Source organism: Peromyscus leucopus, chromosome 22, assembly GCF_004664715.2.
Source record: "Peromyscus leucopus breed LL Stock chromosome 22, UCI_PerLeu_2.1, whole genome shotgun sequence".
Classification (NCBI taxonomy): domain Eukaryota; kingdom Metazoa; phylum Chordata; class Mammalia; order Rodentia; family Cricetidae; genus Peromyscus; species Peromyscus leucopus.
In genome coordinates this window covers 48688609-48707104 of record NC_051081.1, presented here as the reverse complement: position 1 = coordinate 48707104, position 18496 = coordinate 48688609, and the positions used below count along the sequence as shown (strand labels likewise).

Here is an 18496-nt window from a genome sequence, read left to right as displayed (position 1 = left end):
CTAGGGCAGTGGTTCTCAACCTTCCTAATGCTATGACCCTTTAGTATAGTTCCTCATGTTATGGTGACCCCCAACCATACAATTATTTTCACTGCTATTCCTAACTGTAATTTTGCCACTCTTATGAATCATAATGTAACTATCTGTGTTTCAGATGGTCTTAGGTATGTGAAAATGTCATCTGACCTCCCAAATGGATTGCAACCCACAGACTGAGAACCATTGACCTAGGGGCTTTATTACTACTTTTATTTATTTATTTATTTAGAGCCTGGGACTCACCAGGTAGCCTTGAGCTCAAAGAGATCCACCTGCCTCTGTTTCCCCAGGGCTGGTATCAAAGGTTTGTATCATCATCACCAGCTTATTATCACTTTTAAAATTATCTATCAGACTGTGATATTATTAAAAGCAACGCTGCATCTTAATCTTTCCTAAAGAAAACATTAAATACTCAGATCAATGAATAAACAAATGAAAATAAAATATTAACTAGAAATAATCTCTGGCTCCATAGTATTTTTTTTTTAAAGAATCTCTGAAGTCAGAAGTCATATATTTCCCCTTGGGCTTTTCAGAACAGGGTTTCTCTGTTTAACAGTCCTGGCTGACCTGAAACTCGCTTCGTAGACCAGGAGGGCCTTAACTCAAGAGATCCACCTGCCCCTGCCTCCTATGTGCTGGAATTAAAGGCATGTGCCACCACTGTCCAGCAAAAGTCATATTTTAATTTTGTTATTATATTAATTTTAATATATCCCAGTCATAATTTGAATTTTCCAAAATTGTATGAGATTCTCAAAGATTAAAATATTTATCTTAAAAAGTCTGAATTTCCGGGGCTGGAGAGATAGCTCAGGAGTTAAGAGCATTGGCTGCTCTTTAGAGAACCTGAGTTCAATTCCCAGCACCCACATAGTAGCTCACAACCACGTATAACAGGATCTGATGCCCTCTTCTGGCATGTAGGTATATATGCAGAACACTTATGCATAATATATAAATAGATAAAATTTTAAAGTCTGAATTCCTCTGGGTCTCTAAAAGAATCATCACTACATACACCAAGACCCTTCCTTCATATAATCCGGCACACCAAGGGCTGCCTGTCTGGTATTAAAGCTGTAGTCCTTGTTCACACAGTTACGTCCAAAGAGAAAAGAGCATGCATGTGTGACAGTGCTCTACCTACCACCCAGGACTAACTGCTCACGACTCCTCGTTTTGGTCAGTTTCCTATCTAAAACCACACTGTCCCTGTCTCACACAAAGGGCAGGGTGCCATGGTTACCTTCTCCAAGCCAGTGAGTCTCTCTTGCAGCTGTCTCTTCTCCAGCTCTACTTTTGCTAGTAAGACTTTTCCAGTCTTCAAGTCTTCTTCCAGGCCAGAGATTCTACCTGAGAATTGAAACACTGTTTAAAACAACATGCTCTGCACACATTCAATTAAAAATTAAGAATTATCTATCTCAAATTTTGGAGTTGTTATTTGTGAGCAAGAGTTTTATAACTTGTCAGAAGAGTACTTTAAAAGTCAATTTAGCTAGAACTCAATTGACCACCTAAACCTAATAAATAAATACTGTTTGAAAGTCTATCTTTTCTTCACAAATTCTTTGTCAGTGTACTTGTAATGTTAATCATGTGTATATGTGTTTGTGTCTGAGGACGGGTTTGTGCATATGAGTGCAGTGTCCAAAGAGGCCAGAAGAGGGCACTGGAACCCCTGAAGCTGGAGTTGGAGCTGGTTGTGAGCCTCCTGGTAGAAGTGCTGAGAACTGAACTTCTAGCAGTGTGTGCTCTCAAACTGCTAAGCTGTCTCTCTAGGCCCAGGCTCTAACTTTACTGACAGAATACTATGTTAAAAAATGAGCCGGGCGGTGGTGGCGCACGCCTTTAATCCCAGCACTGGGAGGCAGAGCCAGGCGGATCTCTGTGAGTTCGAGGCCAGCCTGGGCTACCAAGTGAGTTCCAGGAAAGGCGCAAAGCTACACAGAGAAACCCTGTCTTGAAAAACCAAAAAAAAAAAAAAAAAATGAAACAAACTGGGAGGGATGGCCCACGTCTTTATCCCCAGGTAGAGACACGCAGATCTCTGAGTTCAAGGGCAGCCTGGTCTACACAGCAAGTTCTAGGATATCTGGGTCTACACAGAGAAATTCTGTCTTGAAAAACAAACAATAAGACAAACAAATAAAAAAAAAAAAACCCAGGTTACTGTAAAGCATTATTGTTATTTCAAAATCATGAATTATCAAAAATCAAATCAAATACAACCACTTTTATACCTTGTAAATCATGAATTATCTCTGATCCATGAGTCCGGTCCCTCCTTTCAGATTCTAGAGCTGATTGAAGATTGATAAATTCCTTTTCAAGCTTTAACTTGGCAGTCTCAAGTAGGCAGTTCTTATCTTGTAGATCTCTATTGTTAGATTCCAGCTGCTGAATCTGTTTGGAACTTTCTGCCTGTGTTTTTCTTAATCGTGCTGCCGTATCAGACTCTGTTCGCAGCAAAGCATTAGCTTCATCCAGCTGATAACCAATTAGAAAGCAAGCAGATAACCACAGATGTAACAGGATGAATAACACAGTACATCAATCTATTATCCTGTTACAAAGTACTTAAATAAAAAACTCAAGGTATCATCCCCTTGAGTATCAGAACCAAGGGCTAGGCAACACTGCAATCAGCATGAACAGGCATGGATAGACTCAGCACTTTACACACAGACCAACCTACTTGTTTCTGGAGCTGATTGACCTTCTCAGTGGATATCTGAGAGCTCTGGTTCCTTTTCTTCAAATCTTCAAGTTGATCTTTTAAGCTGTTAACTACGAAACAAAGCATTTTAGCAGCAGGCTTCAATACAACACACACATTCAATGTTTTTCTTAAACGTGTATTGTTTTCTATCACAAACCATCATTTTCTAGATTCCGTTTCTTGTCAGCTTCATGATCAGCTTTCCGTTGATACTCTGCATTTTTGTGCTGAAGAAGGGCCTTTTCTCTTTCCAACTGTCTCAGTGCTGATTCCACATTTTTCCTAAAAGTAATCTGAAATAACAATTAACATTATCAAAAGGAAATCGGCAGAGAAATCAGATCCAAACCCATCAGTAATCTCAAACACCTAAAAAGAGAACTAAAAAGCTATCGTTGTTTTGTTAAAATGATAATGCTCCCATGTCTGCAAAGTAGCATACTACAATGAAATAATCAAGACCTGTGTCCTGGCTGGTTTTGTGTTAACTCGACACAAGCTAGAGTCATCAGAGGAAGGAGCCTGAGTTGAGGAAACACCTCAGTGTGCTCCAGCTGTAAGGCATTTTCTCAAGTACTGAACAACGGGGGAGGGCTTAGTCCACTGTGGGTGGAGCCATCCTAGGCTGCTGGTTCTGGGTTCTGTAAGAAAGCAGGCTGAGCAAGCCATGAGGAACAAGCCAGTAAGCAGCACCCCTCCATGGCCTCTGCATCAGCTCCTGCTTCCGGAACTATTCCGAGTTCCTGTCCTGACTTCCTTCAGTGATGAGCAGCAATGCTCAAGTGTAACCCTTTGCTCCTCCTCAACTTTCTTTCTGGTAGTGATGTTTCTGTTACAGCAATAGAAACCCTAAGATAACCCTGAATATTTAATTTATTATACTAATAGCAGTCAAGCTCTCTGAAACTTTCCACAACTAATGAACCGTCACTATTTAATCCCATGAACCTAAATGTTACTAATATCAACACTTTTTAAAAATGAATTACATCCTATTTTTAAAGCATACCAGCCATTTTAATAATCATATAAAAGCAAGTTTCTTAAATTAATTTAGTATACAAAGTAATAGTTTCATTATGGCATTTATATACATATATACTATCATACTTTTTAAAAAAAAAATTTGAAATGCCCACACAGAATTAACTCAAATTGGCAAGGCAAGCCTAGGTAATAGAAGTCACCCTGAAGTGATTTCCATCTTATTCATTATGACACAGGTAGGCTTTACTAATCTGTACTGCATGGCACTCTAAGAACTCTGTAGCTAAGAGGGTATCAAAGATTTTTAGTAACAGAAATATTAATAAAGCATAGGAAATGTTTACCTCTTCTTCTAGCTCCTTTGCTGTTTTCTCTAGGCGAGTATTGATAGATCTAAAGAATTGTAGAAAGACACAGTACATGAAATAATTCTAGTTTACAGTACAAGTAGTCTGTTCACTGAGAAAGCACGTATATAAAGCTCCGATTTAAATGCACTCCCTGGCACATACTTGCACTTCTGCTCCAGCTCCTCCTTGGCTTGCAGCTCACTGCTAAGGTGTTCTTCTAGTGCAGATATTTTTTTCTGAATCTGTCAAAAAATTATAGGAAATTATAAGTCTGGGTCACAAAGATGAGTGAGCGGCATAAGACAACAATGACCCCTATTTGGCCTTCCCTTGCAGACCCTCTGCTGGAGTACAGGATTGGCACTGCTCGTGGGGCTGACTTAGAGGGAAAGGACCCTCGCCTCCTGCTCTCTCCTACAGCACACACACAGGCGTCAACACATTTACAAGAATAAACTCTTCTGTCATCCTACAGTGATAGGAACACCACGATGAAGAAGGATTTAATGAATCTTGAGTAAATGATAGCTAATTCTATTTCAAATCCTCTTGTTTTTATTAGTTGTTTTAAAGCAAGTTAAAATGATAAAAAAAAATACTAAATAACACATTTGAAATAATCTTTTAAAATATTTACTATTACTATCTTTTTACATATATGCATCGCCTACATGAATTTAAGTGTACCACATCTGTGCAAGAGCTCTTGGAGGCCAGAAGAGGGCATCGGATCCCTTCCAACTGAAGCCACCACGTGGGTGCTGGGAATGGAACAAAGGTCCTCTATAAGAGCAATAAGCACTCTTAACTAACGAGTCATCTTCTAGCTCCAAAGAGTTTTTTTCTTCATTTTTGTAAGACACGATCTCACTGTGTAGCCCTGAGTAGCCTGGAACTGCTATACAGCCAAGCTGGCCTTCAACTCACAGATCCACCTGCTTCTGCTTCTGAGTGATAGAACTAAAGGTATGTCCATCCATGCCTTCCTTCTGTTTTTTGTTTTGTTTACAGGACTTAACTTTTTGAGATCCTAGGGTGTCTTGGGTGTAATATCAGGCACTTTATAAGTGTTGTCTCATTAACAGGAACAAAATACATAAGACAATGTCTCCCAAGTGTGGGGGCACATGTCTTTAAACTACTTAGGAGGCAAAGGAAGGAGCACTTCTGAGAGTTCAAGGCTAGCCTACTCTACATACTGAGTTCCAGGCCTCAAAATAACAACAACAACGGTAATAGTGTTATATCCACTTGATTAACTGAAATTCAAAAACTCAGGCCAAGGCAGAAATGACAGGCCTAAGCCAAGGTTCTAACGAGCATGCTCCCTGGAGGTTTCTCAGATATCCCATTCATCTGAACAACAACAACAACAACAACAACAACCAGTCAAGCAACTCCTCTATTGCTCCACAACAAGAGCAGGCTAAGAGCTGGGGAGCTGGCTCAGCCAGTGAGCTGCTTCCTGCACCAACATGAGGAGGATCTGCGTCTGGATCTCTACCATACACATCCAAGTCAAGGCGTGCTAGTCCCAGCACTGGAGAGGCTGAGGCAGGCAGAGGCCAACCTGGACTAGAGGGTGAGCTCCAGGTCAGCCAAGGCTACAAAGTGAGACTCACTTCCAAACCAAAACAATAACAAAATCAAGTTCAGGAGGCTTCAGTCTCTACCTCCAGTACTGAAGGAGGGGGAGTTTGGGAAGCTGTGAAGGGACAGGCAGGTCTCTGGGGTTTGCTGGCCAGTCTGGCTTAATCTCTGCGCTCCAGGTACACTGAGACCCTCTTATAAACAAGCAAACAAACAAAAAATAAATAAAGAAATAAAAAGTGTGGAGAGTATTGAGGAAGACACTGACTACTGGCCTCCACACAAGTGTATACATATAAACACATCCAATCATGTTCACACACACTAAGCATGTAAGTAAAGTCAACTATCTTTATACTCTTCAGTACAAATAAACCAAACCACTTTCCAAACAATTTTTTTTTAAAGAAAATACAGCTAATGACTGAGTCAAGATAAGTACTTTTGGATGCTGTGATACTCTAAACATACTATACATGTCCTTGATAAATAAAAACAAAAAATTACATAATTCATTTTAAACAAAGATTTGTAAGAAAAATAATAAAAGGGTACTTGGTAGAAAAAAGGATGGGAAGCCTCTTGGGTAGACGCAGTACTCCAAATGGGAAGCAGACTATGACTAGAGTAAAACATGTATTTTTCTCCTTTTCAGAGTATTGGACAACGTACCTCCTGACTTTCCTATTCAGAAAAAAAGAAAAAGAAAAAGAAAACATTCAGTGCTTGTTATATTTTATAAAAGTCCTACAATGTATATCATCCAAAATTATCCAACAGGCTTTTCCACCTTTCATTAAGTTTGAAGAAAAAATAGCATTATAACTTGTATTTGTATGATTTAGCTCTGTAGCAGTTACACATTAATAAACAGGAAGTCAGAATCTGAATCACTCCCTTACCTCTACACCCCACTGTATGTATGTATACTCTTTCACAGTACTAAGAGCATAACATCCTCTAACTGTATTGGAGCTATTTATAAATCTATCACTCTTGCTACTGAATGAAGCTGAAAGCAGAGTCACATGAATGAATTACTTCAAAGTTGTGCTGCACACAGCACTTTACAAAGAATGGTATCTCATGATTCATAACAGAATAGCAAGCGAACTTTAAAAAATCAGTGGTACGATGGGGCTAGAGAGATGGTCTACTAGAGCACTAGCTAACTCTGCAGAGGATCTGAATTCAGAACCCACTTGTTAGAACTCTAACTCCAATCTCAGGGGCTCCAACCCCCTCTTCTGGCCTCCACTTACATTGTATACACGTAGTGAACAGACATAAACAGGCAAAACACTCATATACAAAAAATAGAAATAAATGTTTTTAAAAATCAGTGGTATGAGTATTTGAACCTAACTAAAGTAAATAGGACAGTAAAAATGAACACATACTTCACTTTTCCTTGTTTGTATTGCATCATTTTCTCTACAAGATGGAGAGTCACTTAATAACCTGGAAAGACAGAAGACAAGGTTTTTTTTTGCATTCCACCTGAATCCATTTTGTCTTCTACAGTCAAGCTGTTCTCAGATCTCACTTGAACATTCTAGGTGAAGCACTTATTCCACTGCTGGGCAGTCACGCCTCTCTACTCTGCATGACTTTGTTAGGACTAGATAGAGGCACAACATGGACCTCTTCATCCCACTTGCATTTCTACAGTGATTATATTCTATCTCTTCTTTTAGAAAGGAACATCTCTTCTTCTTTGCAAAGATAACGTAAGTGCTTCATGTTGTAACTTATACATCATCTTTTAAAAAACAACTTGTCACACTCATTTATTGTGTGTGTTCATGTACACACATGCCAGGAGATGCATTGGGAGGTCAGAGAACAGTTTATGGGAGTCAGTTCTCCCCCGCCCGCCCAGGGTTGTCGTCAGGCTTGGCAGCACGTCTCGCCTACTGAGCCCTCATCTTTCAGTTGTGTCCTTCCCACCACCTCTAAACATGGCTAAGTCTCTGGTATCCCGGACACTCTTTTTTAAAAACAGGTCTTCTTTAATTTTGTGTGTAAGTGTTTTGCCCGAATGTTTGTTTGTCTGTGCACCACACGTGTGCCTGGTGCCCACAGAGGCCAGAGGAGGGCATTGGATCCCCTGGAACTGGAATTACAGATGGTGGTGAGTTGCCCTGTGGATACTCAGAATCAAACCCAGGTCCTCTGGAAGAGCAGTCAGTGCTCTTAACTACTGAGCCATCCCTCCAGACCAAACACCCTTATTTTGTTCAGAACTTTAAAAAGTTTTAAAACATTACCAGGAAGGTGACCGACTCATCTTCCCTTGCCTGAGCTTTTCCTGCCTTTGCTATTCCATCCTAGGAAACACCTCGAACTTGAGCAAACTGTGACAGCTGTCACTCTCCTCATTACATGTGGGGTATCAAGAAGTCTTTCAAACACTTTTAACATTTGATTCCAATCTTTAACAGTTTTCAGTGACTCCTCCTTGCTTACCAGTCAAAAATTCCTCAGCAGAACATCCACTGGGATAATCTTTTTAAAGGTCAATATCACATTCTACCTTTCTTTACAATTCTGTGATTCTCTTATATCCTTCATGAGATAATAAACTCCATCAAAATCAAGTACTTATTCTTACTGCATATCTTCAAAAGAATATAGGATAGTGCCTTTCAATCATTTATAAATGAATAAAATGTAACATTCAAACATCAAATGATGAAATAAAGTTAAAAATAGTTTAGACAGTCCATTAGGCAAAAGCCTAACAGTTAGGCTATGATAATAAATTTTAATAAATAAATCACATACAGATTTTCTCTAAAGTAGGTAAATCCTATAAAAGGCAGCTGATTTCCCACAAAAGCTTTAGGGATTGGGAAGGTCTCTACATCTCCTTTGTCGTCCTCAATGTCATCAAAGTTGCTGCTGTCTATGTCACTGCTGAGCTCAGGCACCACTGGAGCTGCCGCTGGGGGAAAGAAAATATTATTTCACTCACAGCCAAAATAGAAGATCAACTAATTTTTTATAATAGATATTTTATACAAAAATCTAGCAATATATCTTCCATCTGACATTTCATAGAAGTAACACACTGTAAGTAATTTATTACTCTATTAGATCAGATGTATATAGTCTAGTACATCAAACAAGGAAAGTCTATTATATTATTCTAGGAGCTAAAAATTACAAGTAGCAATAACATACATATACTGTAGAGGATTCTCATTTTCTACATTTTTTAAGCAGAAATATTTCTTACTCTTAAAATGAATAAATATATGCATAAAATACAAGTAAATTACTATGTCTTATCAGATCAGAGTATGGTCTTAACAAACAACTATGAGTTTACCAACCAACGTAAGCACTCAAGTTAAAGGACTACACTCCATGACTGAGATCCACAAAACTGCCAAATTAAGAAATGCTATAATGTTTATTACAAAAAGAATTGGGAAATATCACTTTAAAAAATGCACACTAGTTTACTAGAAGAGTGAGGAACTATTTAGTTACAAATTTTGCCACAAAAAAAGATGATCTCTCAATTTAAAACTGAGTTATCACACACTCTATCAAACGTGCTATTTCAGACGAGGAAATCAATTCATAAGATTCAAACCGTGATAAAATGGAACACATAGATTGACTGACTTACTCTCTCTTATATTTTCCCAATTCCACTGATCATTCTTAAAGAAAGGATGCTGTTTGATTTCTTCTACCCCATTTCTTCCAAGTCGTACCTCCCTAAACAATGCAGTTAAAGATTATGAAAAATAAGAATATTAAATTTTTACATTTTCACCAAAAGGTCATAAATTGAAATATTTTTACTAAGTTTGAGCTTAAATGCTTCTCAAAAATAAGCTATGTGTCTGCTCTCTGGACAGTTAAAGAGGCATAATGATGAACAGTGTACAGTCAACTCTATGGGAAATCAACTTCAACTCCGCTGGCAGTCTGCTGAAAGTCAAAAGTACATAAGAACAGTTAAAAATTCCCTCTGCACATGCCAAACAGCTCATGACGACTTTGGGCACAGCATTACTCCAGGCTGCTCTCAGAGAAGAGCAATCTTTCCTCTTAAAAAGAACTATCCATATTTACTACTAGAAGCACTCCCTCTCCATCAGTATTAAAATCATCATTCTGAATAAAATCGAAAAGGTTGTTAAGAATTTCTTTAACTCCCCTGAAGCATTCCTGAAAACTAGATGGAAAGAGAAATCATCAAATATGAGTGTGTTTCTAGTGAATGTCCAGTTTGCACCACATGTCATAATGAAATCCTTCCCAATCCCAGCAAACATTATTCAGGTTATATTTTATTTTATCAACATTGGTTGTTCATCAATCATATAACTAACAAAACCTATAGTTCTTTTCAACAAATGATTAGAGAGACCAAGGGAAAATCAAATAGCTTCCTCACTCTTTCTAAGGAGGCTTTCACATCTTTGTTCATCTGTTTTGTTTTGTTTTTTGTTTTGTTTTTTTGTTTTTTGGTTTGTTTGTTTTTTTAATCATAGAATTTCCAGCACAGATTTGGTCATATACAAATGCAAACTAAAAAGTCGGATGGAAGCACTTACATACTAAACAAACAGTTCATTTTGGGAGAGAGATACAGGGTCTCACTATGTAGCCCTGGCTGTTCTGGAACTCACTATGTAGACCAGGATGGCCTTGAACTCAGAGATCTGCCTGTCTCTGAATGTTGGGATTAAAGGCATGCACAACCACAACTACCTTTAAACAAACAGTTCTTAAGATTATAAACTACCAAATATTTATCTATAGAAACGGCTATCCTCTCAAAATTATACAATTAAGAGTAATATGGATTACTACATAAGAGGGTAAAATGTGAATGACAAATTGTATTCATTTACTAAATGATTTATGCATCTTTACAGACACAAGGATTAAGATATAAATTAGACAATAACTTGGTTGTATTAACAAAATGATAAAGGTAACCCAACACCAGGCTTAAGGTGGGGGGGGGGGGCTAAACTAGAATGAAATGCAACCAGGGTAACAACAGAGGCTGACTTCAAATGTATAGAAAGCAAGCACACTTTCACTTCTGCAAATTGTAAAAGTAAAATGGTTTCTATACACAGAAATACTGCATATATTACCTGTCTGTTAAGAAGGCACAGATGAGATTCTTTGCATGTTTAGAAATTTCTGTATCTTCAGGGAAACACAGTGAATTTTTATGATCCATAATTTTGCTGTAGGTTCCTACAAGTGAATCCGCGTAAAATGGAGTGTCCCCTAAATTTTAAAGAAAGACAGCAATGAGTGGAATAAAGAATTCAGGTTAAATACTTTTCATTTAATATGTAAGGAGCTTAAGTTTAAGTCTATCTTCTTGTATGGAAGAACAAATGGCCTATATGCCAAGAATCACAATGGAAATGAACAGACATATACAAATACATTTAAAATGTAACCATACCAATGACCTTCTACCCTTGAAAAAATAAATATACCCCTGAGTTTCCTCTAATTGAAATATTTTATCTTGGGATCAGGCATAGTGGCACACACCTTTATTCCTGGCACTTAGGAGGCAGAAAGAGGCAGATCTCTGTGAGTTTCAGGACAGCCAGGGCTACATAGTAGACCCTGTCTCAAAAACAAACAAACAAACAAAACCAAAACAAACAAAAAAATTATATATTAACAACCTAAGTAAAAATAATTTTGTAATTCATCAAACTGTGATAAATTAATCACATAGTGATTACTGACACCTTTAATCCCAGCACTCCAGAGAAAGAGGCAGATGGATGGATCTTTTATGAATTCCAGGCCAGCCTGGTCTACATGAAAGTGTGTCTCAAAAGAAGGAAGAGAAGGAAGAGGAGGAAGAAGAGGAGGAGGGAGAAGAGAAAGAAGAATATGTATTTGTTTATGTACTGAGTTCCAGGGCAGCCAAAGCTTCAGAGAGAGATGGTTTCTCTAACAAACAAAAACCTGAAAACTTACACAAATAGTAAATAAAATACATTTTGCCATTCAATGTCATAACAAGATTACATGAACTAAAGAATGCTTTTAGTTCTCTGTAACTATTGGAACAAATACTAAAATTTACTTCAACATTTGCTCAACCATTTAAAATACTTACAATAAAAGGATTAGTAAGACATCTTAGGGCTAGCAAGATGGCTTAAGTGGTCAAGAGCATGGAATGCTCTTGCAAAAGGCCCAAAGTCAGTTCCCAGCCAGCTCCAGGGGATTTGATGCCCTTTTGTGTTCTCTTTAACCATTTGTGTCTCTCTGTCTCTCTCTGTGTCTCTCTCTCTCTCTCTCTCTCTCTCTCTCTCTCTCTCTCTCTCTCTCTCTCTCTCACACACACACACACACACACACACACAGTAAATAAATCTTTACAAACAACATCCTTGTAAACTATTGGGGTTGGAGCCATGGCGTGGCAGTTAAGAGCATTTGCTTGCTGCTAACTCTTTCCCGAGTTTGGTTCCCAGCACCCACACCACAGTGCCCAGAACCCCAGCTCCAGGGGATGTGATTAAAAGACTAGTGGAGGCAGGCCTACAAAAGCTGTAAATTTGTTCTTGCTCTAATACTGCTTTAATTTAAATAAGATCTAGTAATGTGTTGTGGCTCATCTGTAATTCCAGCATACAAGAGGCTGAGGCAGCAGATTTTGAGTTTGAGGTCAGCATCAGCTACGCAAAAAGACTTTACAAAAATACAAAAAGGATCTACTGGAGAAACCTTCCTACCAACATACAGCATACTTCTAATGCCTTTCCACAGTGGCTTTTTTTTTCACTCTACCACCCTGTATCAGAGTCTACTTCCTTGACTTATTTACTGGCATGTGCACATGTAAGCATGCGCATATATGAACACGTCACATGCACAGGTACTGGTTCTCTTTTACCCCACCCGAGTCCTAGAGATCACACGCAGACCGTCAGGCTCAGCAGCCAGTGATTTTACCCCTTAAGCCATCCCACCTGCTCCACATCAGGTCGGCATTCAGGTTTCAGAAAGTCTAATCCCTCCCTTGAGCAACACACCTCCTTTACATTCTCCAAGTCTTGACTGAACTATAAGGTGTTGATATTGACTTACCCACTAGCATCTCAAAAAGGAAAACTCCTACAGACCACCAATCACACTCTCGCCCATAGTATCCATCACCACCTTGTGATTTCAGAACCTCAGGTGATATGTAATCAGGAGTTCCAACTGCTGTATCGCAATGCACCATGCCTGTCTGGGTAAATAGCACAATTAAAACAGAAAGCTGAACAACCAGCTAAAGATGAATACACACAGACAACTGATTTATTATCAGACAGTGACACTTATCACTTCCAACAGAACATCACTGCGGACCTGGCTTCAGGACTCAGGAGATACATAGAAATGTCTGGATGAGGGAGACCAGAGATAAGTTTTCATACATAGAAAAAGGGAAAGGCAGTGGGCTCTCAAGACGATGGAAACCGACAATTTTGGTTATTTATTAAAGTAGGGGGTACAACATGTGATCTTAATGACACAACCTGGGGAAAACAAAGAATCATTAGGAAAAAAGCAGCTAAGCCCTTACGATGGCAAAGCGCCTCTCAGGTTGGACATGGGGTTAAGAAGTGGTTCACAGTCATCAAGAGCAGACTGAAGAAGCATATTAAACATTTACTTCTGAGCTTTATTTCTAACTATGTAGCTGTGTCATCAACATATCTGGCAAAGTGATTCAACACCTTTACCTGTGTTTGTTTTGTTGGCAGTAAGATACTTTTTGTTGAGTGCCTTCTTTTTAAGATTGTGCATGTATATAATGTGTACATGCTCATGTTTGTGTGCTTGTGTGTGTGGAAGCCAGCGGCCAATGCTGGGCACCTTCCTCCGTCATCCTTATTGAGAGTCTCCCACTGAACCTTGACCTTAGTCACTGGCAGTCAGGGATCCTTCTACCTCTGGGTCTCCAGCACTGGTGTTATAGGTATGTGCCACCACGTTTGGCCTTTTGTGGGAGCTGGGGATCTGAACTCAGATCCTCACGCTTGAGAAGTGAGTATCTTATCCACTGAGCCATCTCCCTAGTTGCTCAGGCATTTTTTTTTTATTTTGACAAAGATAAGAATTATAAGGGAGAGCTGAGTTTGAATCTCAGCGACTCCTTACAAAATAAATACTTTTGTGGGACTATGATGAATGGCATTCTCCCTTTGAAAATCATGGCTCTTATCCACAATTTTTGGCTGGCATACTGTTTACCTTAAAAATAAACATTTGAAAAGGGTACTTAGTATTTTTAAACTGTCTGATGGAGAAGTATTCAATTAAGTGGATATAGAACCAACATTTATAACAAGTCTCTGGCTTTGTTTAAAGAACTACTAAAAGGTAAATTAGAAATCAAAAAAAATGACTCACTTACCTTTAGGGAGAAATGGGAAGAGGTGATAGGGATAGGAAGCGAGCTACCCTGCCTTGACCATACACTTCACATAGTTAGAGCTCTTAAAACCAGAGGAAACTTCACGTACAAAAAAGTGACAAATTGACTCCCCCACTCTACAACCACAGTGAAATCAGTCCAAGGAGCTTTGGAAAACTAGTTATCTTAGCAGGAATCTTCAAGTCAAAAAGCAATGTTAGCAAATCTATTCATTTCCGTAGTGGGGTCTAGCAAAACCATTTTAAATGTACGCTAGGGTTAAACAAGTAAAAAACAAAAAAAGCCTCTAACTACTAGTAAGAGCCAGAGTTTTACAAGGGAAGAGGGAGACTATCGCTGGGGTGTTAGACTTCAAGCAGATATCAATGTGGCACTTGATATACTATCTACAGAGACATCGACTCAATTGTAGACATGTGGCTTAATGCTGCATGTCTGTGACCCTAACCCTCCCGCTCTCCCCACTGACTAAGCCTGACACTTAACACTGGGTGTCTGTGACCCTAACCCTCCCGCTCTCCCCACTGACTAAGCCTGACACTTAACACTGGGTGTCTGTGACCCTAACCCTTCAGGCTCTCCCTACCAACTAAGCCTGGAAGCCATGGCACTTGAGGAGCACTGAGCCCATCTAGCACCCACAGTAAGCACCACTCTCTAATAAAAGGAGTCAGAGCTTCTTGGAGTGGCTCTGGGGCTAAGGGAAAAAAAAATCTAAACAAAACAAACCCCAAACCAAGAAACAAAAACCAGGCAAGTTTTTAATAGTCTGTATGTCAAAATCAAAGCAAGTAAACCAAAAGGGGGCTGCTGAAAGAATATAGAGCCAATCTCAGAAGCCTTCATAAAGTAGCCATCTTGGAGCCAAGTTTCCATGTGTAAACAGAAAATGGCCTGGGTCCAGCATATATAAAGCACATGAATCATTAAATAACGTAAAAACCACACAACTTTGCAGTTCCAAAGTACTGACAGGTGACACAAGAAGAGTGTCTTAAGAGGTTTCGTTGTCACAAGCTAAGGAGCTTGACCTTCAGTCAATCTGCTGCATCTACTGAACAGGTCTGGGCTGGAGAACATGGTTTCTAGGCATTCATTTTCAAAAGGTCACTCAAAAGTACTGACTGGGGGCTGGGGAGGTGGGTAAAAGTGATTGGTGTGCACAAGTGAGGACCTGGATTTGGATTCCTAGCAACCAAGTCAAAAGCCAGGCATAGCAGTACAAGCCTGAAAGGCCAAACTGAAGGAGGGAAGTAGAGTGGTGGAGACAGGAAGACCCCGGGGACTTACTGGCCAGCCAGTCTCACCAAAAACAGTGAGCACCTAGTGACAGACCCTGTTCCAAAAATTGAAACAACATGGAAGGCTAGGGAGACAGCTCCTTGGGTAGGAGTACTTGTTGAGCAAGTATAATGACCTGAGTTCAAATCTTCACCATTAACCAAAAAAAAGGCTAGGTATGGCTATATATGCTTACAATCTCAGCAACTGGGGGTGGGGGCAGATCCTGGGAGCTCACTGACCAACCAGCCTAGAAGAAGTGGTAAACTTGAAGTTTAGTGAGAGACCCTGCCTCAAGATAATAAAGTAGTGAGTGAGAGAAGACACCTGACCTCCACCACTGGGCTCCTCACAGGAGTGCACAGGTGTGCACACACATAGATGCATACACACATATGCGCGCGCGCACACACACACCCCTAAATAAAATAAAATAGTGCAGAGAGATAGAGGAAGACACCTGACATCCACCTCCAGCTTCCACACATCCTCATGGGCAAGTATACTTGCACACACATGCATATGCCACACATACACCCAAAAGTTACTTAAATGTATTAAATTAAATATTTTCTAAATATATTTGATATTTTGTCATTGACAAAATAAAGATCAAGAGAGTTTACTGAAAACTTAAAATTGATCAACCAAAAGTCTTGGGGTTGGTCTTTTATTCAGAATGCCTCTTATGAAGGTAGAAAACATTTAAACAAAACTCTTCAATTTTAACAGTATTAAAGGCCCTAGTCTGACTTAAATAGGCAGCAGGCCTTCCAGTCCCTTTTGAGAATTTCACTGAGCACTGTGCCCCTGCAAAGGGGCACCTACCTTTCCTGGGGCTCTTGGCCAGCACTGCACAGGTGTTACCCCATTCCTGTGTTCCCACTACACAGTCCTCATGTTCAGACTCAAGCCTTCGTCTGCCCCTAACTGCAAAACCTGGCTGGCTGGATTCCCTTGGTTATCCCTTAGGTACTACCTATTTTCTAATAGTTACGTAGGTTCTTTCTTCCTGTCACCTTCATTACTGACTGACTGACTGATGAGGGGTGGGAGGTCCACACACAAGCAGACAGCTTGCAGGAGTTGGTTCTCTCCTTTCACCATGTGAGTCTCAAGGAATGACCTCAGGTTCTTGGGCGTGGTGGCAGGTGCCTTCCCACACCGAGCCATCCCACTGGCCCAAGCTATGCAGTTTCTTAACGACACACTGGCATTGCTCCTAGAATACAGCAGGTAACACCATTTTCATTTTTAAATGTACAATTTTGAGGAAAAGAGATCTGCTGTGGCATGTTCTGTATGTCCTGTGGGAGCCCCTTCTCGGGTTCCTTGTGGCTTTACCCAGCAGGTCCGCATAGAGGATGATTAGGACCATGGGCCTGAGTGCAGGTGTCTGAGATGGTCTGCACTTGGCAGTGATATGGGATGGTCTGTATGTCAAGTTGCTCTGATTGATAAATAAATAAAACCTGATTGGCCCGTGGCTAGGCAGGAAGTATAGGCGAGACTAACAGAGAGGAGAATGGAGAGAACAGAAAGGCAGGAGTCACTGCCTGGAGCCACCGCCATGACCAGCAGCATGTGAAGACGCCGGTAAGCCACGAGCCACATGGCAAGGTATAGATTTATGGAAATGGATTAATTTAAGCTATAAGAACAGTTAGCAAGAAGCCTGCCATGGCCATACAGTTTGTAAGCAATAAAAGTCTCTGTGTTTACTTGGTTGGGTCTGAGCAGCTGTGGGACTGGTGGGTGAGAAAGATTTGTCTTGACTGTGGGCAAGGCAGGAAAACTCTAGCTACAGAGATCTTTTAAAAAACACATACAGAGCCGGGCGGTGGTGGCGCACACCTTTAATCCCAGCACTCCGGAGGCAGAGGCAGGCGGATCTGTGAGTTCGAGGCCAGCCTGGTCTATAAAGTGAGTTCCAGGAAAGGCACAAAGCTACATACAGAAACCCTGTCTCGAAAAACCAAAACACACACACACACACACACACACACCACACACACACACACACACACACACACACACACACACACACACACACGGGCTGGAGAGATGGCTCAGGTTAAGAGCACTGTCTGCTCTTCTGCAGGTCCTGAGTTCAGTTCCCAGCAACCACATGGTGGCTCACAACCATCCATAATTCGATCTGGTTCCCTGTTCTGGCCTGTAAGCATACATGCAGACAGAATACTGTATACACGATAGATAGATAGATAGATATTAAACACACACACACACACACACACACACACACACACACGAAGAAACATCAGATATTAACAACGGAAGCCTGCTGGCCTGTAAGCATACATGCAGACAGAATACTGTATACACAATAAATAAATAAATATAGATAGATAGATAGATAGATAGATAAATATTAAACACACACACACACACACACACACACACACACACACACACACACACGAAGAAACATCAGATATTAACAATGAAAGCCAGCTCTTCCAGAGGGTTCAATTTCCAGCACCCACATGATGGCTCACAACCATCTTCCACCTTGAGAGGGTCCAATGTCTTCTTCTGGCCTCTTCAGGCACCTGACTTTCTCTGACAAAATGTCAATGATTTTAGCATCTCTGTCTATACTGCTGACAGACTATAAGAACATGAAGGGGTACACAGTCTTAAACAATCTCTGAAACAAAAGCCACTCTTTCAGATGCACACCACCAAGCCAGAAGCTAGATCTGGCCACTGAGCTCTAGTCTGTCTCCAATGGAGGAACAATAACAAAGGAAAGGCCAATGATGATGGGACTCAAACCTGCAGTCCATTATTTATCTAACAATGACTAAGACATTAAAAGTTCTGTGTAATTAAAAAAATGTGTGCCCAAGGACACAGAAGTGTCTGCGTGCATGCATGGTGGTGGTACCTGAGGACACATGAGTGTTTGCATTCGTGCATGGAGGTGGTGATGATAGGCATTCTGGAAGGTCATGAAAACCTTATCAAAGGTGTGAGTCATTCTCCTAGAAGAACAGATTGTATAAATAGCTTGTAAATACAAGCCATCTTCTAGACAACCTGCTCCATCAGGAA

General features: G+C 40.2%; 1 protein-coding gene across 4 annotated transcripts in view; it reads right to left on the bottom strand.

Moving 5' to 3' along the window:
• The window catches only part of Rock2 (Rho associated coiled-coil containing protein kinase 2), a 104206-nt gene that overhangs the window by 26809 nt on the left and 58901 nt on the right, over positions 1 to 18496 (bottom strand). For all 4 annotated transcript variants that reach the window (XM_028877677.2, XM_037198154.1, XM_028877678.2 and 1 more), the window contains 12 exons: positions 12799 to 12943; positions 10824 to 10962; positions 9335 to 9426; positions 8482 to 8641; positions 7095 to 7155; positions 6367 to 6378; positions 4267 to 4346; positions 4099 to 4147; positions 2925 to 3060; positions 2744 to 2835; positions 2289 to 2535; positions 1292 to 1398 (listed from right to left, as the gene is read on the bottom strand). In XM_028877677.2, the coding sequence (XP_028733510.1) occupies positions 1292 to 1398; positions 2289 to 2535; positions 2744 to 2835; positions 2925 to 3060; positions 4099 to 4147; positions 4267 to 4346; positions 6367 to 6378; positions 7095 to 7155; positions 8482 to 8641; positions 9335 to 9426; positions 10824 to 10962; positions 12799 to 12943 (1320 nt within the window). The remainder of the gene's footprint in view (positions 1 to 1291; positions 1399 to 2288; positions 2536 to 2743; positions 2836 to 2924; positions 3061 to 4098; positions 4148 to 4266; positions 4347 to 6366; positions 6379 to 7094; positions 7156 to 8481; positions 8642 to 9334; positions 9427 to 10823; positions 10963 to 12798; positions 12944 to 18496) is intronic.